The sequence below is a fragment of the Patiria miniata genome, unplaced genomic scaffold, assembly GCF_015706575.1.
Source record: "Patiria miniata isolate m_02_andy unplaced genomic scaffold, ASM1570657v1 HiC_scaffold_7, whole genome shotgun sequence".
NCBI classification, from domain to species: domain Eukaryota; kingdom Metazoa; phylum Echinodermata; class Asteroidea; order Valvatida; family Asterinidae; genus Patiria; species Patiria miniata.
The window spans coordinates 6,866,602-6,888,081 of NW_024037074.1; the positions used below are offsets into that span (position 1 = coordinate 6,866,602).

Sequence of the window (21,480 nt, forward strand, 5' to 3'; positions counted from 1 at the left end):
AAATGTCTTAAGTTTACCGAATACATTTCACTGAAACTCAGATATGTGATGCGATCAAGCTAAATGAGTCGTTTGTCGACCCTGGTCAATTTTTTTTTTTTTTTACAGATTTGAAAAGAGCAGAATCTCAGCATTACTGCTGTGGAAACCGCATGCTGGTACCATCTTTAGTTCAAAAATTATGGAAGTTGGAACACTAAGAAATGTGATGAAGTGATGTGATGAAGTGGTCCTATTTTGGCCTGAATCTCCAAATGAAAATTCCCGACAAACGACTCATTTAGCCTGATCGCATCACATATGTTGAAAATAGTTTGGGTATATCGGGATATAAAATAGTTTTTATTTACCAAAAAAAATACCAGTCAGGCTTCTTCTCTGTTTTAACATTTTGAGATGAATGCATTGGTTGCATTTAGAAATTTCAATGTCAGGTGTATTTATACCCAGTATCTGTATTAAATGTCAAATGTAGGGTCTCAAGTAATGCATACATATGAGGGGCAGGCTTGCTACGTCGTGTTCTGTTTTTTTAAGGTGACGGCTACCTGACCTAAGATCTACCGGAATAGTCAGAATCTTTTGGTCTGGGAACCAGACTAACCCCTGATCTCAGTTCTGACTATCTTTTGCCCAGTTTCCCTTTCAGTCTCTTCTTCATAGCACCGATGTCATCATCATCGTCGTTGTTTCTCCTCCTTCGTCTCCGGGGGGCTGGGCCTGGGATGCGCGGTTGGGGAGCCCTGCTGTCCTCACTGTTATCGTCATCATGATTTCTCCTCGATTTCTCGCTGAGGATTTGTTGAAGCTTGACAATATCCTTCCAGATGAGTATATTGTAACCTAAAAAAAAATATTACAATGGCAAAAGTTGAGTTTTTTGTTTAAAGTAACCGAAAATTTTTAACACCAAGAGAAATAATTTTATATTTGAATAGATAGTACATGCCAAAATTATTTCAAAATGTACTCACAGTGATACTACTGTTATATTTTTATGAATGAATGCTGTTGAAAATATTCAAATGCAGAGTTCATTTTCCTCTACTTGTAAGCAAGGTCAATAACTTCCATTGGGCAATATAGACATTTTAGATTTTTTTCCCCTGTGAGAGCAAAATGTATAATTTTTTGGGTTCCCAGGTTTAGCTTGAATCTTTGAGGGTTGAATCTTTTGAGGGTTGACAGAGTATCAACAACGACAGCACAAAGGGCATTTGGAAGATAACAAATAAAAAAATCACTTAAAAAAGAATCGTTCTTACCCATTCCTGATGCCAAACTGTCTCCGGATGGACTGAACTTATTCAGCTAGAGAGGGGAAAAAAGAAGACGAAAAGCCTGATGTAATCTTTCCAATTCATGAGGTCACTATGATCTGTTGAATGCAAACATGATTGGTTAAGATCATGTCACATGATCATTTAAACGCATATAGGATCTTTTGCTTTTCATGCATTTTGTTCGTTTCCAATAAAAACACCACTTAAAATCCAAAGAAGAATGTTCAAAACTTTACCTGTTGAAATTTCAGTTCATTACATTTGTCGAGAAACTTGTGAAAAACCATGCATAACTTTTTGATCATGAATATCATTTCGTCCACGACACTCTTTATTTCCAAAAGACAGTCAATTGACTGATCGTTGGAACTCGCCTACATTTCTTGATTTCTTCTAAATGACAGCAAGCCAGACGGAATAATTTCACGGGGTGTTTAGTACCAGTACGATCTTTAATCCAAGTGAGCTTTTTGATAATAATTCAGTGGGCTACGTTTGGGATAAATGCAAATGATCATTTACGTCTTTAAACTACACTTAATGAAAAGATTTATTCACTCACCGATGCGATTCCAGAGACACTAGGATCCAGCAACTGGCAAACCATCTCACCAGTGTTTGCGTCAAAGACATCAATGCTTCTCTTTTCCCCTTCGCGGTAACCAGGAAAGTTTTCGTCAGGGTAACGGCCTACGACCACCAGGTCATGAAGCGGATGCCATGTTGCCTACAGGAATGGCATGGAAACAGGACTGATTGAGGTCATTTCAACTGCAGTTATGGATAGTTAAATCAACGTGTCAATACCTAACCTGAAGCCAAAGTATTGCGATTTGAACATAGACATACATACAGTCTGTGTAGCTTTCCTGATGATTACGTTTTCTACTGTGTTTGAAAGAAGATTTGTTCAACGTTGGAATAATTTGGAATATGCAAGAGTGGGTTACTGCAAAGTCTTGGATACTGAAAGATTCAGGAAGGTAGTTATAGCAATATACCATTGTCATGTTGCGGCCATCTTGATTTTTTTCCCCATTCAAATCAACGGAACCAAAGCGAGGCTGGAAGGAAAAATAGTCTGGTTCCTTTTTGCACAAAAACATTATCATTCAGCACTGTTATTGGATACAGGGAACATGATTGAAATGGTGGCAGCATGATAAAGGTCTATACCATGAGTGCTAGGGCTGACCGATGACCTGACACCAGGCAACCCCTTCAGAATAAAGAAACAAAGAAAAGTTCTTTCAGAACTTAAAGCAGGACTGTTCTTATCAGAACTAAAAACTTCTTAGCAAAAGTTGATAATTAGCAGGACAAGTTCTTATCAGAACTAAACATCTACTGAGCGGCAGTATTATTACCACATGGTGTTCTCGCAAACCGAAACGATACAGAATAAAGAATGATTACAGATATCATTGGATCATCCTTTCAGATTTTAAATTTTTTTCTGCATTTTATTTTTGTTTACCTTAATAGGTGTCAAGTGCTGGAAGAATCGGTGAGGATGGGCAATGGAACGTTCCATTCTGTCCCACAGGGGTGCTGCGTAGATCCTCAGTTCTCCATTCTGGTCTGTGGTGAGTAATCTTGTACTGTCAGGGCTGAAGTATGCTGCAAAAAGAGAACACAAATTTTGCAGGGGTTTTCATTGTGTTTGATGCGTTATACTTGAACATTTGAGGATTATAATGTAAGCATCTTTCTGATCATCTTATTTGACAATTTTTGTTTGGCTTTACTTACCTGAGTTGATGGGTTTCTTGTGGTTAAGTACAAAGAGGGCGCTCTTTCGATCTGTCATCATTCTCAGATCCCAAATTTTGACTGTGTTGTCAGTGGAGGCCGTTGCTAGGAGCCAGTCACACCTGCTGTTGAATTCGCAGTGGGTGGCTTTGCTCTTGTGTAGTCTACGCGTCCACAGAGCCTGCAGAGGAAGGACAGAAGTCGGCTGCTTTGTCAATCGAAAACTTTGTATCCAGAATGCCGGTCCAGATATTCTGTGGACATCGGAGTTTCAATTTATCTCATCGAAGGTAACAAGTTGCAGAGTCATCATACATCATCAAAAGTCATCACAAGTCATCACGACTCATCACAAGTCATCACAAGTCATTACAAGTCATCACAAGTCATCACAAGTCATCACAAGTCATCACAAGTCATCACAAGTCTCACAAGTCACCACAAGTCATTACAAGTCATCACAAGTCATCACAAGTCATCACAAGTCATCACGACTCATCACAAGTCATCACAAGTAATCACAAGTCATAAAAAGTCATCACAAGTCTTTACAAGTCATCACGACTCATCACAAGTCATCACAAGTCATCACAAGTCATCACAAGTCATCACGACTCATCACAAGTCATCACAAGTCATCACAAGTCATCACAAGTCATCACAAGTCATCACAAGTCATCACAAGTCATTATAAGTCATACCAAGTTATCACAAGTCATCACAAGTCATCACAAGTCATCACAAGTACAAGTCCTCACAAGTCATCACAAGTCATCACAAGTCATCACAAGTCATAACAAGTCAGTACAAATCCATACAGTCTGAAGTGAAGTAACAAACTATTCAAATGAACTATCAAAACCGATTTCTGTTTGTCATCCCGTACACATCGACACAACCTTGACACATCGTCTTGTGCAGCTCCTAAAGAATTTCTTTACATAACATGTCTTTTTCAACTCTGTACGACGGCCCTCTTTCCATGCTTGCTCATAATTACTGACAGCTACATTAGATTTTCATATACTGCATATACTGCAACTCCTTTCCTTTTCCCAAAAGGCAGGCTCAACTTTATTTCAACAGCTTGTGGAAATTGTCTCAAGACATCTTGTAAGTCATTGCAAGTTCTACAACATTTCCTGAAATTATTTTTATCATGTCGCAAGTACCCACAAAAGAACATATAGAATGTTCGCAATTCCCTTGCTTTAATCCACAGACTCTGCAGTATAAATTAGAAACATTGTCAGCTTTAATTCAATTCACTTGTTAAACCAGACTGTTTCAAAATCATTTTACCTTTCCATCTTTTCTGTCCAGCATGGTAAGATTTCCAGAGTTATCGCCAGCTATGAGCAGATTCCGTGCATAGTTGACACTCAAGCTGCAGTACCAGTGTCTGGAAACAAGAGATGGAAAAAAGAAAACAGGGTTACTCCCAGGATTGAAGCTACCGATGAAAATTGGGATATTGCTTCAAGAATTACATGAAATAAAATAGGGCAGGAATATAAACTGTAAGCCTCTATGAGCTGGTGAGGAAATTGAGTTAACTCAATCTTATTATGTCATAAAAAAAACTTTATTGAAATTCTTTCTTGACCTTGAAAACCTTCCTTAGGAGCCTAGGCTCAATATAAGACTTTGAAAATGCCCCCCCCCCCAAAAATAAAGGGTTTATTCAGTGGCAATTACATTTCAGTGAGTATAATGAAGCAATGGCATGTGCAAGGGCTGAATCTTGTCTTAGTAATGTGGATGTTCCTTAAAACTACACAGTGTTTTAGTACTCGTACTCTGTACTCGTACTCGAGTACTACTCGAGTACTTTTTTTGGAGTACTCGTACTTGTACTCGAATGTCAAAGTACTCGTACTCAAAATGACGGTACTCGTACTCGGGCAGCAAAGTACTCGTACTCGACACGTCGAAATTGTACTTGATCTTTAAAGTACTCGTACTCGAATAGCAGTACTCGGGGGGAAAAATGTTACAGCTTACCATGGCCTTATTTTATCAATACTTTCTGTTTGAAATGGTTGATCGGCTTGTGGAGAAATTGAGATATGCCGATTTTCCTTTGAGCATGTCCGGACAAACACATTTAATAGCTAGCCGTGAGTGGGTCGGTATATCGGTCTGACTTGGCATGGGCCAATTACGCCGCATGAGCCATTTGCCATATGGCCGTTTTCTGAATTACTCGTACTCGTACTCGTACTTGTACTCGGAAGTACAAATACTCGTACTCGTACTCGTACTCGGAAGTACAAGTACTCGAACTCGGAGACCCGTTCTTGTACTCGGAAGGCAAGTACTCGTACTCGTACTCGGCAACCACTACAACACTGAAACTACATTCACAGGAAATATCTCAGGTCATGAGAATGGGTTTTATGTTCAATCCTTCGCAGCTACTTACTCCATATTATGGGTATTAAGAAAAACCTGCCGGTTGCCATCTTGGCCCAAACAGTGTCTGCAAACTGTCCCCTCATTGGACGATGTGTAGACCCCACTTGGCTCCATGAGGTCAAAGGTCATGTTGGTGATGGCTCCCCCTTTCCCAACCTGGTGAGTTTTGGTGGTCAAATAGGTTGAACAAAAAAATCTTTAGCAAAAAGTGAAAGACTAAGGATTTGTTAGCCTACCTGTAGTCATCTGTGTTCAGAAAGACGCGATGCGCATTTTGGGATTCACCGAAACACTGTCTGCTGAAGGTACCGTTGATGGAGGTGGAGTAGATGCCACTGGGGTCATCCAGGTCAAAGGTCATGGCAGTCACCGATCCACCCTTGCCTACCTGATTAGTGGTGAAAGTCATTCCATGAAACTCCATTCGAAATACAACTGAGACGCACTTTCATTTAAAGGGCAAATTTTGTCAAGTTTAAAGATTCAAGATTTTTTTTCTGATTTTTCCACTTACTCCCTTGTTGAAGTCAAACTTTGCTGCATTTTTATAGTTCCACATCACCATATCGCCACTCTTTGACGCCACCGCTAGTGTCTTTGGAAGAGTTGGGTGCCACTCGAGGGCTGTCACCCGCCGATCAAATGGACTTGCCGTGCTGTGGATCCGGAAGTTAACAAGTTGCTGAATGTAGGGCTGTACCACTGCCTGTAATAGGGTTTAGAGGTATGGTGCTGAGCAATACAATCACAAATTTTGGCTACAGATAGTCAGGACATGATTTGGTGAAGCTTTTTGATCACATCAATAAAAACTGTTATTTTAAGAAGGGTAAAGTTTTGGGCACAAGGACCATTCTGTGAGTATGAGTAAGGCCTAATTCCAAGTATTATTTTTTGGTTCTACTGATGGAATTTTTGTTACTTTTTTGTGTGTAATTTTTCGAACAAAATTTACATGTAGTATCCGGATGCCACTTTGATTGTTGTGTACAAAGTTTATGGGGAATTGTGAAAAGTATTTTGTGATAGGAAAGGTTCCTCAGTCGGAAATTCATTTTTCTTTAAATTATTTTGAATAACTGACATGCACTGAGGTTATTTATGATGAAAACATGACATCAAGATACTACATTCTACCCTAACTTTGTCAAGACTGTATACCTGCTTCAGTCTGTTGCCTTGAGAAATGCTGAGGGATGCGTGGTGCAGCCTGTGTACCATGTTACAACTGTTCAGACCGAATGGATTAACGGCCGGAATGTTTGGGGGTTTAAACCCTTCTGGCGTCTTCCAAGTGTTTTCATTGATGTCCGTGGCTGATTTCTGCAAACTTCGCTTGGTAGATGAGGCTGTTGGTTTTGGCTGGTGGGAAATTAAAATTTTCAAATAAAATTCAAAACACATAATGTGTTATCAGTTTGTTGTTGATACCGTTACCATGTTACAAAAAAAGTATAATCTATACGTAAACTACAAGGTATGCACTGAAATTGCTTTGCAATATTTCACTGGCATTTTCGTTAGCGTTGGCATTTCTAAAAATGTGGTTTACAACATTAATGATGATCCTTATAGTGTTTATTGGAATCAGTACTAAGATATGATCCTAAAAATCAAAGAAACACATCATGAAGTATAAACTTTTACGAAACAATCCTATTGTAAAAATCCATGTTTTAGAAATACAAATTTTGATCCACCTTCTCATCTGGCAATTTTTCTGTTGGCACTTTTTCATTGAAGTTCTGAGTTGAAGACAGTGCAGCTGTTCGAGACCGTAGCACACGCCTGGACAAAAGGTTCTCCTTTTGTCTTTTTTCTTTCATGATTAACACTGGGGAAAAAAGGTAGAAGGACACAAATTCAATTATTAGGAACTGAGTGTAGTTATCTAGGAAAGATTCCCACATCTGGCCATCACTGACCCTGTGCACAAACCGTATGTATTATATGAGACTGGTCTGAAAATTAAGTTAAATTAAGTTAAAAGTGAACAGACACATGACAGATAAAACATTTGCGACTTACCGTTTGTTTCTGAGTGAAATAGTTTGTTTTTATTTCAAGTTTGTATTAAAAGGAATGTCGTTGTTCATTATTTCGATGAAAATGAGAATAATCCATGCGATCGCTGGCACTAGCTGTCAATGATTGACGATGTTTTGCTTTAGTTATGTAAAACCTGCCCTGAACAAGCAGGGAATCTGGACTTCTCATGCGTTATGCACAAGCTTTTATTGATCAAAGACAGAGGTAGCTGACTAATGTTTTGCACGTTTCCCGCGGTGCCGCGAAGGTCGCACATGGATGGCGCGCGGGTTGGCATTTAAATAACCTCTGACCTACGGAAACAACGACTGTTTTAGTATGAGATATTACGATTATGCTCATTTCTCTATGAATCATGCCTGATAACATTTCTGACTTAAGGGTTGGGGAAGGTTCATACTTATTATTCACGTGAAGTTCGCAAAAAATATTTGGTGATCTTTTTTGCAATTCATATGTTCACCAAAAGTCAAATTTGAAAAAAAAACATGCATAAAAGAGTCGTGTACATGGTGCGGCTTTTAGTCTGGCACCTTGCAAAGGGGAAAATACTGTAAAAATAAGCTCACCTTGTGTTGGGTATAAGACCACATTTTCGCCGGCGTTAAACGATTACGAGTGGGACGTGACAAAAAAGGACGGCGTTTTGTGCCAAATTTGCAGAAATTTTCCAGGCCAAATCAGCTACGCAGTCCAACCATGGCAAGCGGAAGGGATTTCTTCGTCGGCGGGAACTGGAAGATGAACGGGAGCAAGAGTAGCATCAATGAAATCTTGCATTTCTTGAAAGAAGCCGAGGTCCCTGAAAATACGGGTACGTACCCCCGGCCCCCTGCGCATGAGGCTGGGGAAAAGGGCTCAAGCTGCCGGGCAGCGAGCTCGACTTGGTACGGTCAGCGCGTAGTGCAGGACTAGGGAAGTTGTTGGGGCTGCATGTAGCCTATATTTCTGGTCCGCAGAGCTAGAGGCAGAGGGAAGGTGTTGAACATTTGTTGTAGCTCGAAGGAGCTTAATAATGTTGATGTTATGTTATTTGTTTTATTTATTTAATTCATGTTAATTTGTTATTGATAATAATCGTGTGCGAATTAATTAATAGTACTTAGCTGGAGTTACCCAGCCCTGAGTTTTATCATTGGGTTGTCTATTAGGGCTGGAGCAAATTTTTCTCAAAACTTGTAGTATTTGCAAAAAAAATTTGAAAAATGTTCAATTTTGTCCCCATTACACACTAATTGCAACTGCAACTCACCCCAAACTTGCCTGGAATAACCATTACACAGGTCCTTGAAGTAAAAAACGATCCACGATGAAGATTCAGCCTCCAATTGCAGTGAAAACAGGAGGAATAACCGCTAACTTGACAACCTTGCTGGATTGGCCAGGACCGCTATTGGTTTGTGCACAAAAAAAATTGTGTACAATGAATGGCGGTCGATTACCATGCACGTACAGCTCGCTGGTACTAGGCGTTTTTGCGGTCGGTGCATGACGTGACGCGGAAGCGTAATACCCGATGACTGTTTCATGCATTAATAAGAGGTTCACTCGCATCACAGTGCGGTACTGGAACGGCAGTAACACTGCACTATGAATGCACGATAGCCGGCCAACTCGACGGTTGCCGTTCCAGTACCGCACTGTGATGCGAGTGAACCTCTTATTAATGCATGAAACAGTCATCGGGTATTACGCTTCCGCGTCACGTCATGCACCGACCGCAAAAACGCCTAGTACCAGCGAGCTGTACGTGCATGGTAATCGACCGCCATTCATTGTACACAATTTTTTTTGTGCACAAACCAATAGCGGTCCTGGCCAATCCAGCAAGGTTGTCAAGTTAGCGGTTATTCCTCCTGTTTTCACTGCAATTGGAGGCTGAATCTTCATCGTGGATCGTTTTTTACTTCAATGACCTGTGTAATGGTTATTCCAGGCAAGTTTGGGGTGAGTTGCAGTTGCAATTAGTGTGTAATGGGGACAAAATTGAACATTTTTCAAATTTTTTTTGCAAATACTACAAGTTTTGAGAAAAATTTGCTCCAGCCCTAATAGACAACCCAATGATAAAACTCAGGGCTGGGTAACTCCAGCTAAATAGTACTCATGTAATTATTAATCAGGTGAATGCTGCCTCCTAGTATTATTTGTTGACACTGGTTTGACCATAGAGCAAGGCCGTTGACGCTTGTTGATGCTAGCTGACGCGTGACGCTTGTTGTTGATGCAGTTTACTAGGGAAAAAATGTTGCAACCTGACACATCACTTCCACGATTGTGTACAAAGTCTATGGACTGTCAAAAAAATTTGTAAGTCTTTCCTAACAAAATTGGAAATGTTTCTCAGTCCCAGATTCATGTCTAATCATCATTTTGCAATAAATGGCCTTCATTGAGATGATAATATGAAGAAAAAAGTGTCGTTACAGTCCTTCTGTTTTGAGGCGTGCGATCACACCCCCACGCCATCACACGCCTAAAAGCTTCCCGAGAAGTGCGAATAATCGCACGCCTGAATCCCTCAGTACCGCACACCTCGGCATACATTTACGGAATAATTACACTTCATAATTTGTGAAAAATAAAGTATGTCGGTGAAGAGAAAACGGCTTTATTGTAAACCAAGATGAATATTATGAAAAACAATACCAGATTGTTCAGTCCCAGCTTGGACCACAGAATCACACGCCTAGAAAAATCACACGCCTAGAAAAATCACACGCCTAGAAAAATCACATGCCTAGAAAAATCACACGCCTAGAAAATTCAAGGTGTGCGTTTCTCCACATACCTGCGATTTTCAAATCAGAAGGACTGGCGTAATAGGTTGCAACATTTTGTTCCTTTACTAGGACCGCGTTTACAGTCACACTCACAGCCAAGATGATTTTTCTTAATATTAAAAAATGTAGAAAAATGATTCATTTTTGGTAGCAGCAATGTAGATACGCCGTGGCTTAATGTTATGGCACCTGTAACATGATTTTCAACTTTTGTTACAGCATTGTCTGGTTCCTTGACCCGACAATATTCAATGTCGGGATCCTTGGCTTTAGTTTTAGAACCAGACTCGACCAAATGGTTCTCAGACTTTATTTCCCTTTTTAAAAAAATCCTCCAGAGCCATGGATTACGAAGAAGAAAAAGAAGTCTACTTGAACTTCAATAAGAAGTACAATTTGATTAAAAACATAAAAGTAAATGAAACTAGGCCTATTAAGAGGAAAAAGAAAGAAAGAAAAATCACCCAGTGGGGTTTTGATCCCGGTACCTTCGGCATGCATAGTTGAGCTTTTAACCCTAAAAGGGCAGGGGGGGGGGGGATCCCCTCAACTTTTTCCTCGATAGCTTTGAACTTTTTTCTTTCGCGACCTGAGCTGTTATGACTTTATAGCCTCGAGCATCTTTTGATACCAAAAACATAAAAATCAGACCATGGGTTGCCGCGCAGCGAAAAATTTTCCCATGCGTCGTGTACACAGAGCATAATTACCATTCGTACATATGAATAATTAATTAGCCATAATTCCAAAACCCTTTGACCTACAGTCATGATATTTCTTGGGCATGTTTATGATGAGTTGCTATATGCATGTACCGAGTTTCAAAAATTTTCGTCACTTGAAGTTGATGGCCGAGATCTTAGGGCCCCCCCCCCCCTCGGCTGAGAGATGTTCAAAATAACCCGGCCCTTCTAGGGTTAACCAATCGAGCTACCAAAACACTCTGGTCGGAAGGGCGGTTATAAATGTGATAAAGATGCACAATTGTGTTTTTTTCAATGCCGTAACAACAGCAGTCGAAAATTGTGTTTCGGCTGTTGTAACGATGGCCACTACGCTTTAGATACATGTGTATTGACATTGCTTGGCACAAAATAAATTTTAAAAAACTAAAATTCTATAATTTAGGCCACATACAGAGCCGCAAAATGTCCTCGTAGATTTTATTACTTGAAGCCAAATTTTATGAACATCATCAAAATATTTCCAATACAAATACTGATAAATTATAACTCTATGATATTTTTTTCAGATGTGGTTGTTTCACCTCCCGCCGTGTACCTCAGCTACGTCCAAGAACGCCTCCCTGCAAAAATCTCAACGGCAGCTCAGAACTGCTACAAAGTGGACAAGGGCGCATTCACCGGTGAGATCAGTCCAGCCATGCTGCTTGACCTGGGGTTAAGCTGGGTCATCCTGGGTCACTCGGAGAGACGGCATGTTTTTGGAGAGAAGGATCAGGTTAGGAAAACTTTGTAACTTTTTTTTTTCCGAGATACATAAAATTAGTAGTACTGGTAACTTACATCTTTTCAATTTCGGATAGTGAATTACAGGATGTGGTTGTCGTGCTGTAAGAGTCTAAAGACAAAGAAATTGCTGCATGCTTTTTTATAATATAATTTGGAAAATAAGTTTATGAAAAAAGAAATTGTTTTTCTAGTAGCCATGTGTATGTTTCCACACCAACAAAAACATTTCCATGGACGAACATGTGACTGAATTTGAAGCTTCAGCTCTTTCAAACACTGAATACCATAAACTAAGAGTTTGGTCCAAACATATTCATGGTTTAACTTAAAACTTAATGATAAAAATAACATCTTTTTACGGCAGCTTATTGGAGAAAAGGTACAACACGCTCTGAGTAAAGGGTTAAAGGTCATCGCGTGCATCGGCGAAACCCTTGAACAAAGACAGCAAGGGCAGACTCAGGAAATTGTGTTCCATCAGACCAAGGCTATCGCAGGTACAACCTCCTCTGTGCAACTCTCCAGGGTTGTACATCAGTCAGTCACAAGTTAATCACAGATAAGGTCTCAAGTATTAAACCAGTTTGCGCCGGAGGACGTATATATACACGCAAAGGTTTTGCGGTATTCGGAACGGATGACAGATAAACACGCAGGGAGCGAGGCCGGAAATATCCGTCAGCGACCCGCTCGCAGCAAGCGAGGCCGGAAATATGAGGGTGCTGCCTGAGGGTGATGGCTTCAACCCGCCTGGCTTGAGGTTGAGTGAAAAGTAAACTTGCGCCTTGTTCCATTCATGTCAAAATAATCCTGGCGCCAACTGGTTATTTAATAATCATTGACCCCCTGTTTAACCGTTAAACAGGGGGTCAATGATGCCTTGTAACTGTTCTTTTGAATAGGCTGTCACTTTGAAATTTGAAGACTTGACTTTTGATGATTGACTTCTAACTCAGCCCTTATCTCTCATCCATTCAGTACTCGCTACTGACTTGTCACACAAGTAACCCTTTACCATTAGAAGTGAGGAATATCTCTCGAGTTGAAGCTTTTCCATAATAAGACTGTTCCAGTGTAAAACTAGAGATCAATAATAGGTCTCGTTCAAATGACGTCATTTCCTACAGACCATTCTCGTGCATCAGCATTTTGAGCATCAACTTGCATAACGCGCATCGGCTGCGTCGTATTTCGAACACATTTCGAGCAATAAGCGCGTGTTTGGAACATTTTCAACACTGCGCAATGCGTGCTTGATTGCGTAAAATACGCAGTTGCAGTTCTCCTACAGAGATGGCCGTCATTGAGCGAACCCTATTGTTTCACATGATGTGTGATCAGGTGATCCCAGCTTTAACAAATTAAAAGCATCTTTAAGTTACACAAAGACAAAACGACAAAACAAAACATGCTGTTTTGAGTATTGATGTACACTTACTTTTCCCCTATTTTCTCTCTAGATAACGTGACTGATTGGGATCAAGTAGTGATTGCATATGAGCCAGTGTGGGCCATTGGAACAGGAGTCACTGCAACTCCAGACCAGGTAACTAGAGTGTCCTGGTTTTCTTCAAACCTTTCCATTTCTATATTTTTTACCCCAGTCTTCCCTAATCCTTCAAAATCCTCTTTGCAAAATGGAGGATTCCGCAGGATTGAGGCTATATATGTCAATAATGTGTGGCTGAGTTTGCAGGATGCACTGTGTCAAGGTCTTGGGTCGGACATTGTGTTGTTTTAATCCTCAGCCGTGCATAAATTTAGGCCCAGATTATACTTTTAATCCTCCGCATTGCTCCAGGATGTCACTGGCTCTGCCTCAACATATTTTGCAGGATTGAGGCAGTCATCACCCCTCCAAGGACCACATTCAAGAAATAACGGAGGATTTTGCAGGATTTGGATTGTATTCAGTTTTTACATGGAGGTAGTTGGATTTTGCAGGATTGAGGGTGCATCCAAGCAAAATTGCAGAGCGAGTTAAGGTTAATGGTAATTTCAGTCTTGCGGTGACGTGTATGACGAACATGTATTTCGTACATCTCAAGTGTATTTTCAGGTTCTGGTGCTGAATGGTAAGGCCAAAAAAAAAAAAATATTCGGTCTCTGGTCAGACCAAAGTTCCGGAATTGACGCGGCCACGCGGCTTTTTTTTTTTTTTTTTTTGCTTTTTTTTCTTTTTCTTCAAGCTTGGATTGTACAGACAAGGTGGGGTACTATTTTTTTTTTTTAGTGTCCTCATGTACATTGGTGTCCTCCATAATTTGCCTTGGTGCTTTCGATCATTTGCCTTGGTGCAATTTCCCATTCCTTGGTGCTCTTTGGTAAAAAAAATTGGGGAGGTGCGGAAATAGAGGGCGCTGTTGGAGCTACCGCGAAACATTTTGGAAAAAAAAAAGATCGATGCGTATGATTAAAATCGACGCGCGCGCTGACCAGAGACCCACTTATTTTTTTTTTTTGGCCTAACACAGCAACTGGTGAAAATGCTAAGACGTTTTCACTGACCGACGTAATCCCTCGCTGCCCTTTATATACACGCGCTGCTCACTGCATTCTGAAATATATTTAGAACCCCATCAAGGTTTCCAAACAAGACCTTTATTACAATGCTCAGTATGCTTTCATACTTTTCCATTTTTTTTGGCAAACATGAATGCCATTTTTAAAGAATAACCAGAAAAAAGTATTGGAATTGATGGCTTGTATCTAATTTTTTTCCTTTTTAAAAAATGTAGGCACAAGAGGTGCATTTACAGCTCCGGGGTTGGCTGGCAGAAAACGTCTCTGCAGCTGTGGCTAAAAAGACGAGGATCATCTATGGAGGTCAGTACAGTTTGATAGACATTTGTGATGCGATCAAGCTATTAAATGAGTCGTTTTTCAGGAAGTTTATGTGGAGATTCAGGCCAGAATAGGGCCACTTCATCACATCACTTCATCACATCTCTTGGTGTTCCGACTTCCATAATTTCTGAACTAAAGATGGTATCAGCATGCAGTTTTCACAGCAGTAATGCCTAGATTGTGCTTTTTTGAAATCTGTAATAAATTTCTTTTTGACCACGGTCAACAAACTACTCATTCAGCTTGATCGCATCACATTTGATGTTTCTGCCAAATATTGTTGTCTTTTTAAGTCAGTTGAACCTTGACCTTAAATTTCAGGCTTTGTTACTACTTTGAAAATGGCTTGTACATGTGGTAGGGCCTATCTCAATTCATACCCGGGACGATTTGCGGACAAGATGTGGACATTGTAGCGGGTAATTATAATAATTTGGTGCTTATATAGCGCTTTACACCAGGCTCTCAAAGCGCTTCACAATACTTACCCTGTTCATCAGGCCATGAGACCAGTTTTTGCAGCAGCTAAGCATCCTGGTATCTACCTTCACAGGTAACCCGTTTATACTCCTGGATAGAGAGAGGCAATTGTAGTAAAGTGTCTTGCCCAAGAACACAAGGAACATATTCCCCATCAGGATTCGAACCCACGTACCACGGCATACGAGTCAAACACCGTAACCATTGGACCCACAGCTTTCCACGAGTTATAAGTTGCAGGATTCTGAACAACTTCCCCGCAGTCTTCCGCAATGAAGTTATCACTGAGTCAAGCAGTTGCTGATGAAAATTTCCCCGGAACATGTTCGGGACAAATGCAGAGCTTCTTCCAGACAAAGTGAATGATTCTACCCGCAACTTGTCTGGAACTCGTCCCAGGTATGAATTGAGACGGGCCTCCCATAAATACATTTATACTTTTTTCCTGCAATGTGACTGTAACTTCTGTTGAGGTTTTCATTCAAATAAATATTAATAAGTTTGAATTTTCAATATTCACCTTTGACCTGTAGGCTCTGTCAATGCTGGTAACTGCCAGGAATTGGCCACCAAGCCTGACGTGGATGGCTTTCTGGTGGGCGGGGCCTCGCTGAAACCCGATTTTGTCAAGATCATTAATGCCAGGAATTGAAGCTATAAAACAAAATGCCCACCGATTGTTGGAGCTGTGAGATGCATGTTGCGAGTGGTATTTATGTGGATAGAATCCGCAGAGCTTAGGACAAGTTATAATTGATATAGGTCTAACCTTAGTGTGATAGAAACCCATTTGGACGTTTGTGAGTGGCGCCCCCGTAAAATTGTGAGAGTTTTGAAGTAGAATCATGATATGTGTGATGGAAACATGTATTTTATTAATCACTAAAAGTTGAGCATTGGAAAGTATAAGGGCAGCCTTTTTTTATTGCTTTTGGGGAAGAGCTTTGCAGCAGTACCGGTAGGTTTGCAAGTTAACGACTACACATAATTGGAGAAGATTGAGAAAACACCATTTCCTTAACAAGCCACTTTAGTATTTCAAAACTTTCTTGACTGTGAGTGTGATATATAATTAGGCATGGATCATCCCTGCTGCCTGTCAGAATTCAAATATAAAGGGCCTGTTACATTATATGCGATCTCATAGGAGACCTTACGGCGACCAAAAATATTTTATAAATTTAACAATCGCAGCGAGGACGCAAGAAAATGACAACTTTCTGTCTCAAAGAAACTCAAGCTACGCTCATACTGTGCTCTTTCTGCGCTTACGATGCGCTCAACTCGCTCCCTATACGCCCCTGTCAAGCTCAATTACTCGATCTAGTCGCTGCGCTGTCACTGCGCTCACACTACGCTCTGCTCGCTGTTGATACGTCCTAGTAGCTCGCGTCGCGCTCTCTATTCGACCAAAATACGCTCATGTGACGTCACTTGCGCTGTATAAATACCACGACAAAACGGTCAATACACAGTCCGGTTTCAAAATTATTCTACAAGTTCATCGCAGTCGAGTTACTTTCTCATGGAGACTACATCGACTGCCTTGCGCCTATAGGCTGCCTCAATGCCACTTCAATGTTGCACGATTCACGCTCGCACAGCGCCCGAGATGCGTCATTAGGGCGCCCTGGCCAGAGCGCAGAGGTGTTGCGATTGTTTTGAGCATGTTTAAAGACCTTGGCGCTCATCGGAGACCATTAAGACCCTCTGACGCCCATCTGGTGACCTATGTAGTTGTCGCTGCGATCTAGTAGTTGTTTTTGCGCCCCAGCTATTTTTCAAGGACGCAGTGAGAGCGCATATAAGATTGCAGACAGTGTGACAGGGCCTTAATGTATGGATCAGCTTCAAATGTGACTTTGAATTATAAAAAGATGCTGTTTGCATTGATGTGAGTTGTAGCTTTTTGGCATTTTCTGATGTTCCGATAATTTACTGAAGAATTTGGTACTTGCTGCTAACGATAAAGACTCTAAACTGTCTAAAATGTGAAACCTCCGACACAGGGTTCTACAATGTTTGCTATTGGCTGATCATAATGGTTTTATTGTCCCAAATATTTTTGGTCCATTTTAAAAAGAATTATACTCAATTGGCTCAGTTCAACCATAGGTATGTAAAATGAAGGGGAAAAGACAGTTTTTACCTGAATGAAAAAGGATTTTTTTTAAGGTAATGTATTATTGTATATTTCCTTCAGCCATTGTCAGCTAATCAAGTTAAATAAAAATAGTGTTATTGTATTGTGGTGATTTTAACCAGTTTGCGCCAGAGGCCGTGTATACATGCAAAAGTTATGTGGTATTCGGAACGGATGACAGATTAACACGCAGGGAGCGAGGCCGGAAATATCTTTCAGCGACTCACTCGCAGTGAGCGAGGCCGGAAATATGAGTGTGCTGCCCGAGGGTGATGGCTTCATCCAGCCTGGCTTTAGGTCGAGTGAAAAGTAATCCCGCGCCTCGATCCGTTCTTGTCAAAATAATCCCAGCATGAACTGGTTAACAAATTTAAACTTGCCCCTTGATAGGAATGTTCACATTTTTCTTAGACAGCTGAGCAATAAATATACAAATTAAACATGTATTTTGTCTGGAACATTTCTTTTAACAACCGTACTGATGTTTTCGGCTGGCACAATTGAACTAAACATTTTGTTTGAAATAAATAGAGTCAAACTGAAATGTTAGAAACTAACATTTCTTTCTTTTTAGTGTAAATGCTATGCGTAAAAATACGCTGAAATTTATTTTATCAAATATAAAAAATTTCTCAACCAAATTAGAACTAAATTGACAAAGGTAATTTTGGTTTTCAGCGATCAAGGCATACTCCAGGTATGGTTTTACGAGTCGGGAAAAACGTTTCGAAATATTTTTATTTGCAAGGGGTTAACCTTACATTTTGTGGTCAAAAACTGACTTTTCAGTGAAAACAAAGTTATGAAAGATTTTTTTTTAAATTGCAAGGGGTTAACCTTACATTTTCAATAAATGTGGTAAAAAAACAACTTTTTAGTGAAAAATTCATTTCGAAAGATTTTGTTAAATTGCAAGGGGTTAACCTTACATTTTAAAGAAATGTGGTCAAAAACGAGTTTACTGGGTCAAAAACATATTTCGAAAGATTTGTAATTGCAAGGGGTTAACCTTACATTTTGTGGACAAAATCTGACTTATGAGTTAAAACAAAGTTTTGAAGGATATTAAAAAATTGCAAGGGGTTAACCTTACATTTTCAATAAATGTGGTCAAAAATGAGTTTACTGGGTCAAACATATTTCGAAAGATTTGTAATTCCAAGGGGTTAGCCTTACATTTCGTGGTCAAAAACTGACTTTTGAGTGAAAATAAAGTTTTGAAAGATTTATTGAAAATTGCAAGGGGTTAACCTTACACTTTGTGGTCAAAAACTGACTTTTGAGTTAAAACAAAGTTTTGAAGGATATTGAAAAATTGCAAGGGGTTAACCTTACATTTTCAATAAACGTGGTAAAAACAGCTTTTTGTGAAAAATTTATTTTGAAAGATTTTGTTAAAATTGCAAGGGGTTAACCTTACATTTTGTGGTTCAAAAACTGACTTTTGAGTTAAAACAAAGTTTTTAAGGATATTGAAAAATTACAAGGGGTTAACCTTACATTTTCATACAAATGTGGTCAAAAACAACTTTTTTGTGAAAAGTTCATTTCGAAAGATTTTGTTAAAATTGCAAGGGGTTAACCTTACATTTTGCGGTCAAAAAATTACTTTTGAGTTGAAACAAACTTTTCAAAGATTTTGTAAGAATTGCAAGGGATTAACCTTACATTTTTAATAAATGTGGTGAAAACAACTTTTTTGGTCAAAAATAAATTTCACAAGATTTTTAATTGCAAGGGGTTAACATAACAGTTGTGGCCAAAAACTTATTTTGAGTGAAAACAAAGTTTTCAAAGATTTAAAAAAAAAATTGCAAGGGGTTAGTTTACATTTTAAATAAATGTGTTAAAAAATGACTTTTTAGTCAAAAGTAAATTTTGAAAGAATTGTTTAAAATGCAAGGGGTTAACCTTACATTTTAAATAAATGTGGTGAAAATAACTTCCATGAGTCCTAAAAATATTGCTAAAGATTTGTAATTGCAAGGGGTTAATCCTACATTTTAAATAAATGTGGTAAAATATCCAGTCAAATACAGAAATGTTTACACTGAGCCTTTATGGTAAGTGTCTACATATTTATTTAAAAAAAAAAAAGAATGAAAAACACAAATAATGTCTACAGAAGACCATTTCCAGTAGAACTATGATGGCAAAGAGTGATTGTGCTTGGCTGTATATAAAAATAGAGTTTACTTGTGTTTGTTTATTATTTTTTTTAAATGGATCTTTACACACGACTAAATTTTTAAAAATTGATAAAATATAACATACATGTACATGTAAGTGCTTTTGGGAAGACAAATTTAATTTGACCCTTTTTTTGGAAAGTCATGTTCTAAAAACCGACATGCAAACAAATGATTGTTTCAACCAACTCGTTTAAAAGTTTTCTTTCCAATGTAAACAATCTTTTACAATGGAAAAAGTAGTGCAAAATAGACATACATTATAAAAGATATAGTTCTACATCAAATTCAGTTAAAAAGTGATATTTGTTAAACAAAATGTGAAAATTGAATCAAATTATTTGTGAAACTTGCACAAAATACTACCTGACCTTTGACATAATACCCTATCAGAATACAGACGGAGCTCTTTTGGATAAAAGGATAGAAACAATGAACAGAGGTCGAGAAAACAATTACCATCGACAAAAAAAGTGACACCTGACAATAAAATGTCGCAACTTTACGATAAAGTAACGTCACAGTCATGTGTGTATGTGCTTAATGTTTTTTTTGCTTTGAATATTCAAATAGGCTAAAAGCTACTCGATATATTCCGTTGATGATGGAATAGCTATTCTGAATCAGTTAAATGGAATTGGTCTAAGACCAACTTTACTAGACCTACCCTGTCTGATATTTAACAATTGTTGACTGCTGTGATGTAGGATATGACGTTTTAACACCCGAGAGGTACATAGTATAAACCCAGGTGAAGCCGAGGGTGCTGTGCGCCCGAGGGGATAAAAAACAGCATATTAGGCCATCAGCCTGGGGGTTTGGTCAGTATCAAATCAGGGCATAAATGATAATAGTGCGCATGCGCAAGGTATACCGCCCCTAGAGTGGTAACAAGCATTTTGATGGACGTTTTGAAAAAAAGGGCTGCCACCGCTGCAATGCTATCACATATTTTCCAATTCTGGAGGTGTATACCTTGCCAAAAATCGCTATGACGTTTTTCCCCTCATTTGATACCGGTGGCCAAAATTTTGGACCGAGGCTGATGGCCTATATCCCACATCACAGTAGTCAACAATTGTTTTGTCATATCGTGCCAATAACTCAAAAAGATAAATGGTTGTGACTTACTTTGTGCAAAATACATAAAACCTGTGTAATACCCTTGGACAAATCAGATTAAAAAGTACATTTACTCAAAATAAAGGTGAACTTATAAATGCGATTTACAGAAGGAAATCTATTGAATTTTAAAAACAAATCTGAGTAAATATGAACATAAGTTTACATTAATCGCCTTTAAAAAAAAACTAAGCATAAAATAGTACTGAACTATTCCTAGAAAAAGAAAGCAAAACTAACCCTGGAGACAAAATGTTGTTTAAAAGTTACACCAAAAGAACTGGTTCCCGGCAAGAGTAAGTGGCAGACTGAGGATTTGAAATACCTTGTCTCCATAGCTACCACATGATTAGTATACACGCCAACGGTCTTGTCAGCAACGAACATTGAAAACGATACCAAATGAAACATTTCAGCGTTGTAATCACAAGACGATCACAAGTAAGGTCACAAGTCAGTTTAGGCCCAAAAAAAAAGTCTCCGGTTTCTGGTATGCGCGCGTGTCGCCGTAGCCATGCGCGTCGGCAAAATGAAAAAGTTTTTTTTTCAATGAAAGATGATATCTCAAAACCGCCAAACTCACTGATTTGACTGGAATCCTGCTGCTGCTGCACAATTTTAACGTGTTTTTAGATTGGGTTATGGTCGAGAATAAGCTTTATGTGGCCTCTCTGGACTCCCATATATTTGCACTAAGTTTAGTCGGGCACCATTTGCAATCATCAGCCGACATTTGAAGCAAAAAAATCAGTTAAAAAAACCCCAAAAAAAACGCGTCGCCGCACCACTTTTTGGGCAAGCTCCATACCCGAAACCGGAGGCTTTTGTTTTTTTGGCATTACTAGTCACAGAGGATGAACAATGACACAGCCTTGCCTCAAATTGTACAACAGAGGGTCTAGAATCCAAAATGTAGGGCGTCACTCTTCGTGCTCATATAGG

General features: G+C 39.3%; 2 protein-coding genes across 3 annotated transcripts; one reads left to right on the top strand and one right to left on the bottom strand.

The window, feature by feature from the left end:
• Positions 1-203: 203 nt before the first annotated feature.
• Positions 204-7,644, bottom strand: LOC119744538 (DNA damage-binding protein 2-like). Of its 2 annotated transcripts, none has more exons than XM_038220510.1 (11): positions 7,482-7,644; positions 7,154-7,287; positions 6,615-6,815; positions 5,968-6,159; positions 5,461-5,609; positions 4,338-4,437; positions 3,036-3,216; positions 2,761-2,903; positions 1,846-2,010; positions 1,266-1,311; positions 204-843 (listed from the first exon to the last, which is right to left on the bottom strand). In XM_038220510.1, exons 2-11 carry the CDS (start codon positions 7,277-7,279, stop codon positions 623-625), a joined length of 1,524 nt encoding a protein of 507 aa, XP_038076438.1. In that variant the 5' UTR covers positions 7,280-7,287; positions 7,482-7,644; the 3' UTR covers positions 204-622. The 2 variants fall into 2 exon arrangements, with proteins under 2 accessions (XP_038076438.1, XP_038076437.1); XM_038220509.1 differs by lacking the exon at positions 5,461-5,609 and adding an exon at positions 5,690-5,841 and having other exon boundaries at positions 205-843; positions 7,482-7,641.
• A 432-nt stretch (positions 7,645-8,076) lies between these two features.
• LOC119744539 (triosephosphate isomerase-like) lies at positions 8,077-15,899 on the top strand. Its single transcript, XM_038220511.1, has 6 exons — positions 8,077-8,316; positions 11,538-11,746; positions 12,122-12,254; positions 13,218-13,303; positions 14,496-14,583; positions 15,618-15,899. The coding sequence occupies exons 1-6, from the start codon at positions 8,202-8,204 to the stop codon at positions 15,734-15,736; spliced, it is 750 nt and encodes a 249-aa protein (XP_038076439.1). The 5' UTR covers positions 8,077-8,201; the 3' UTR covers positions 15,737-15,899.
• Positions 15,900-21,480: the final 5,581 nt, after the last annotated feature.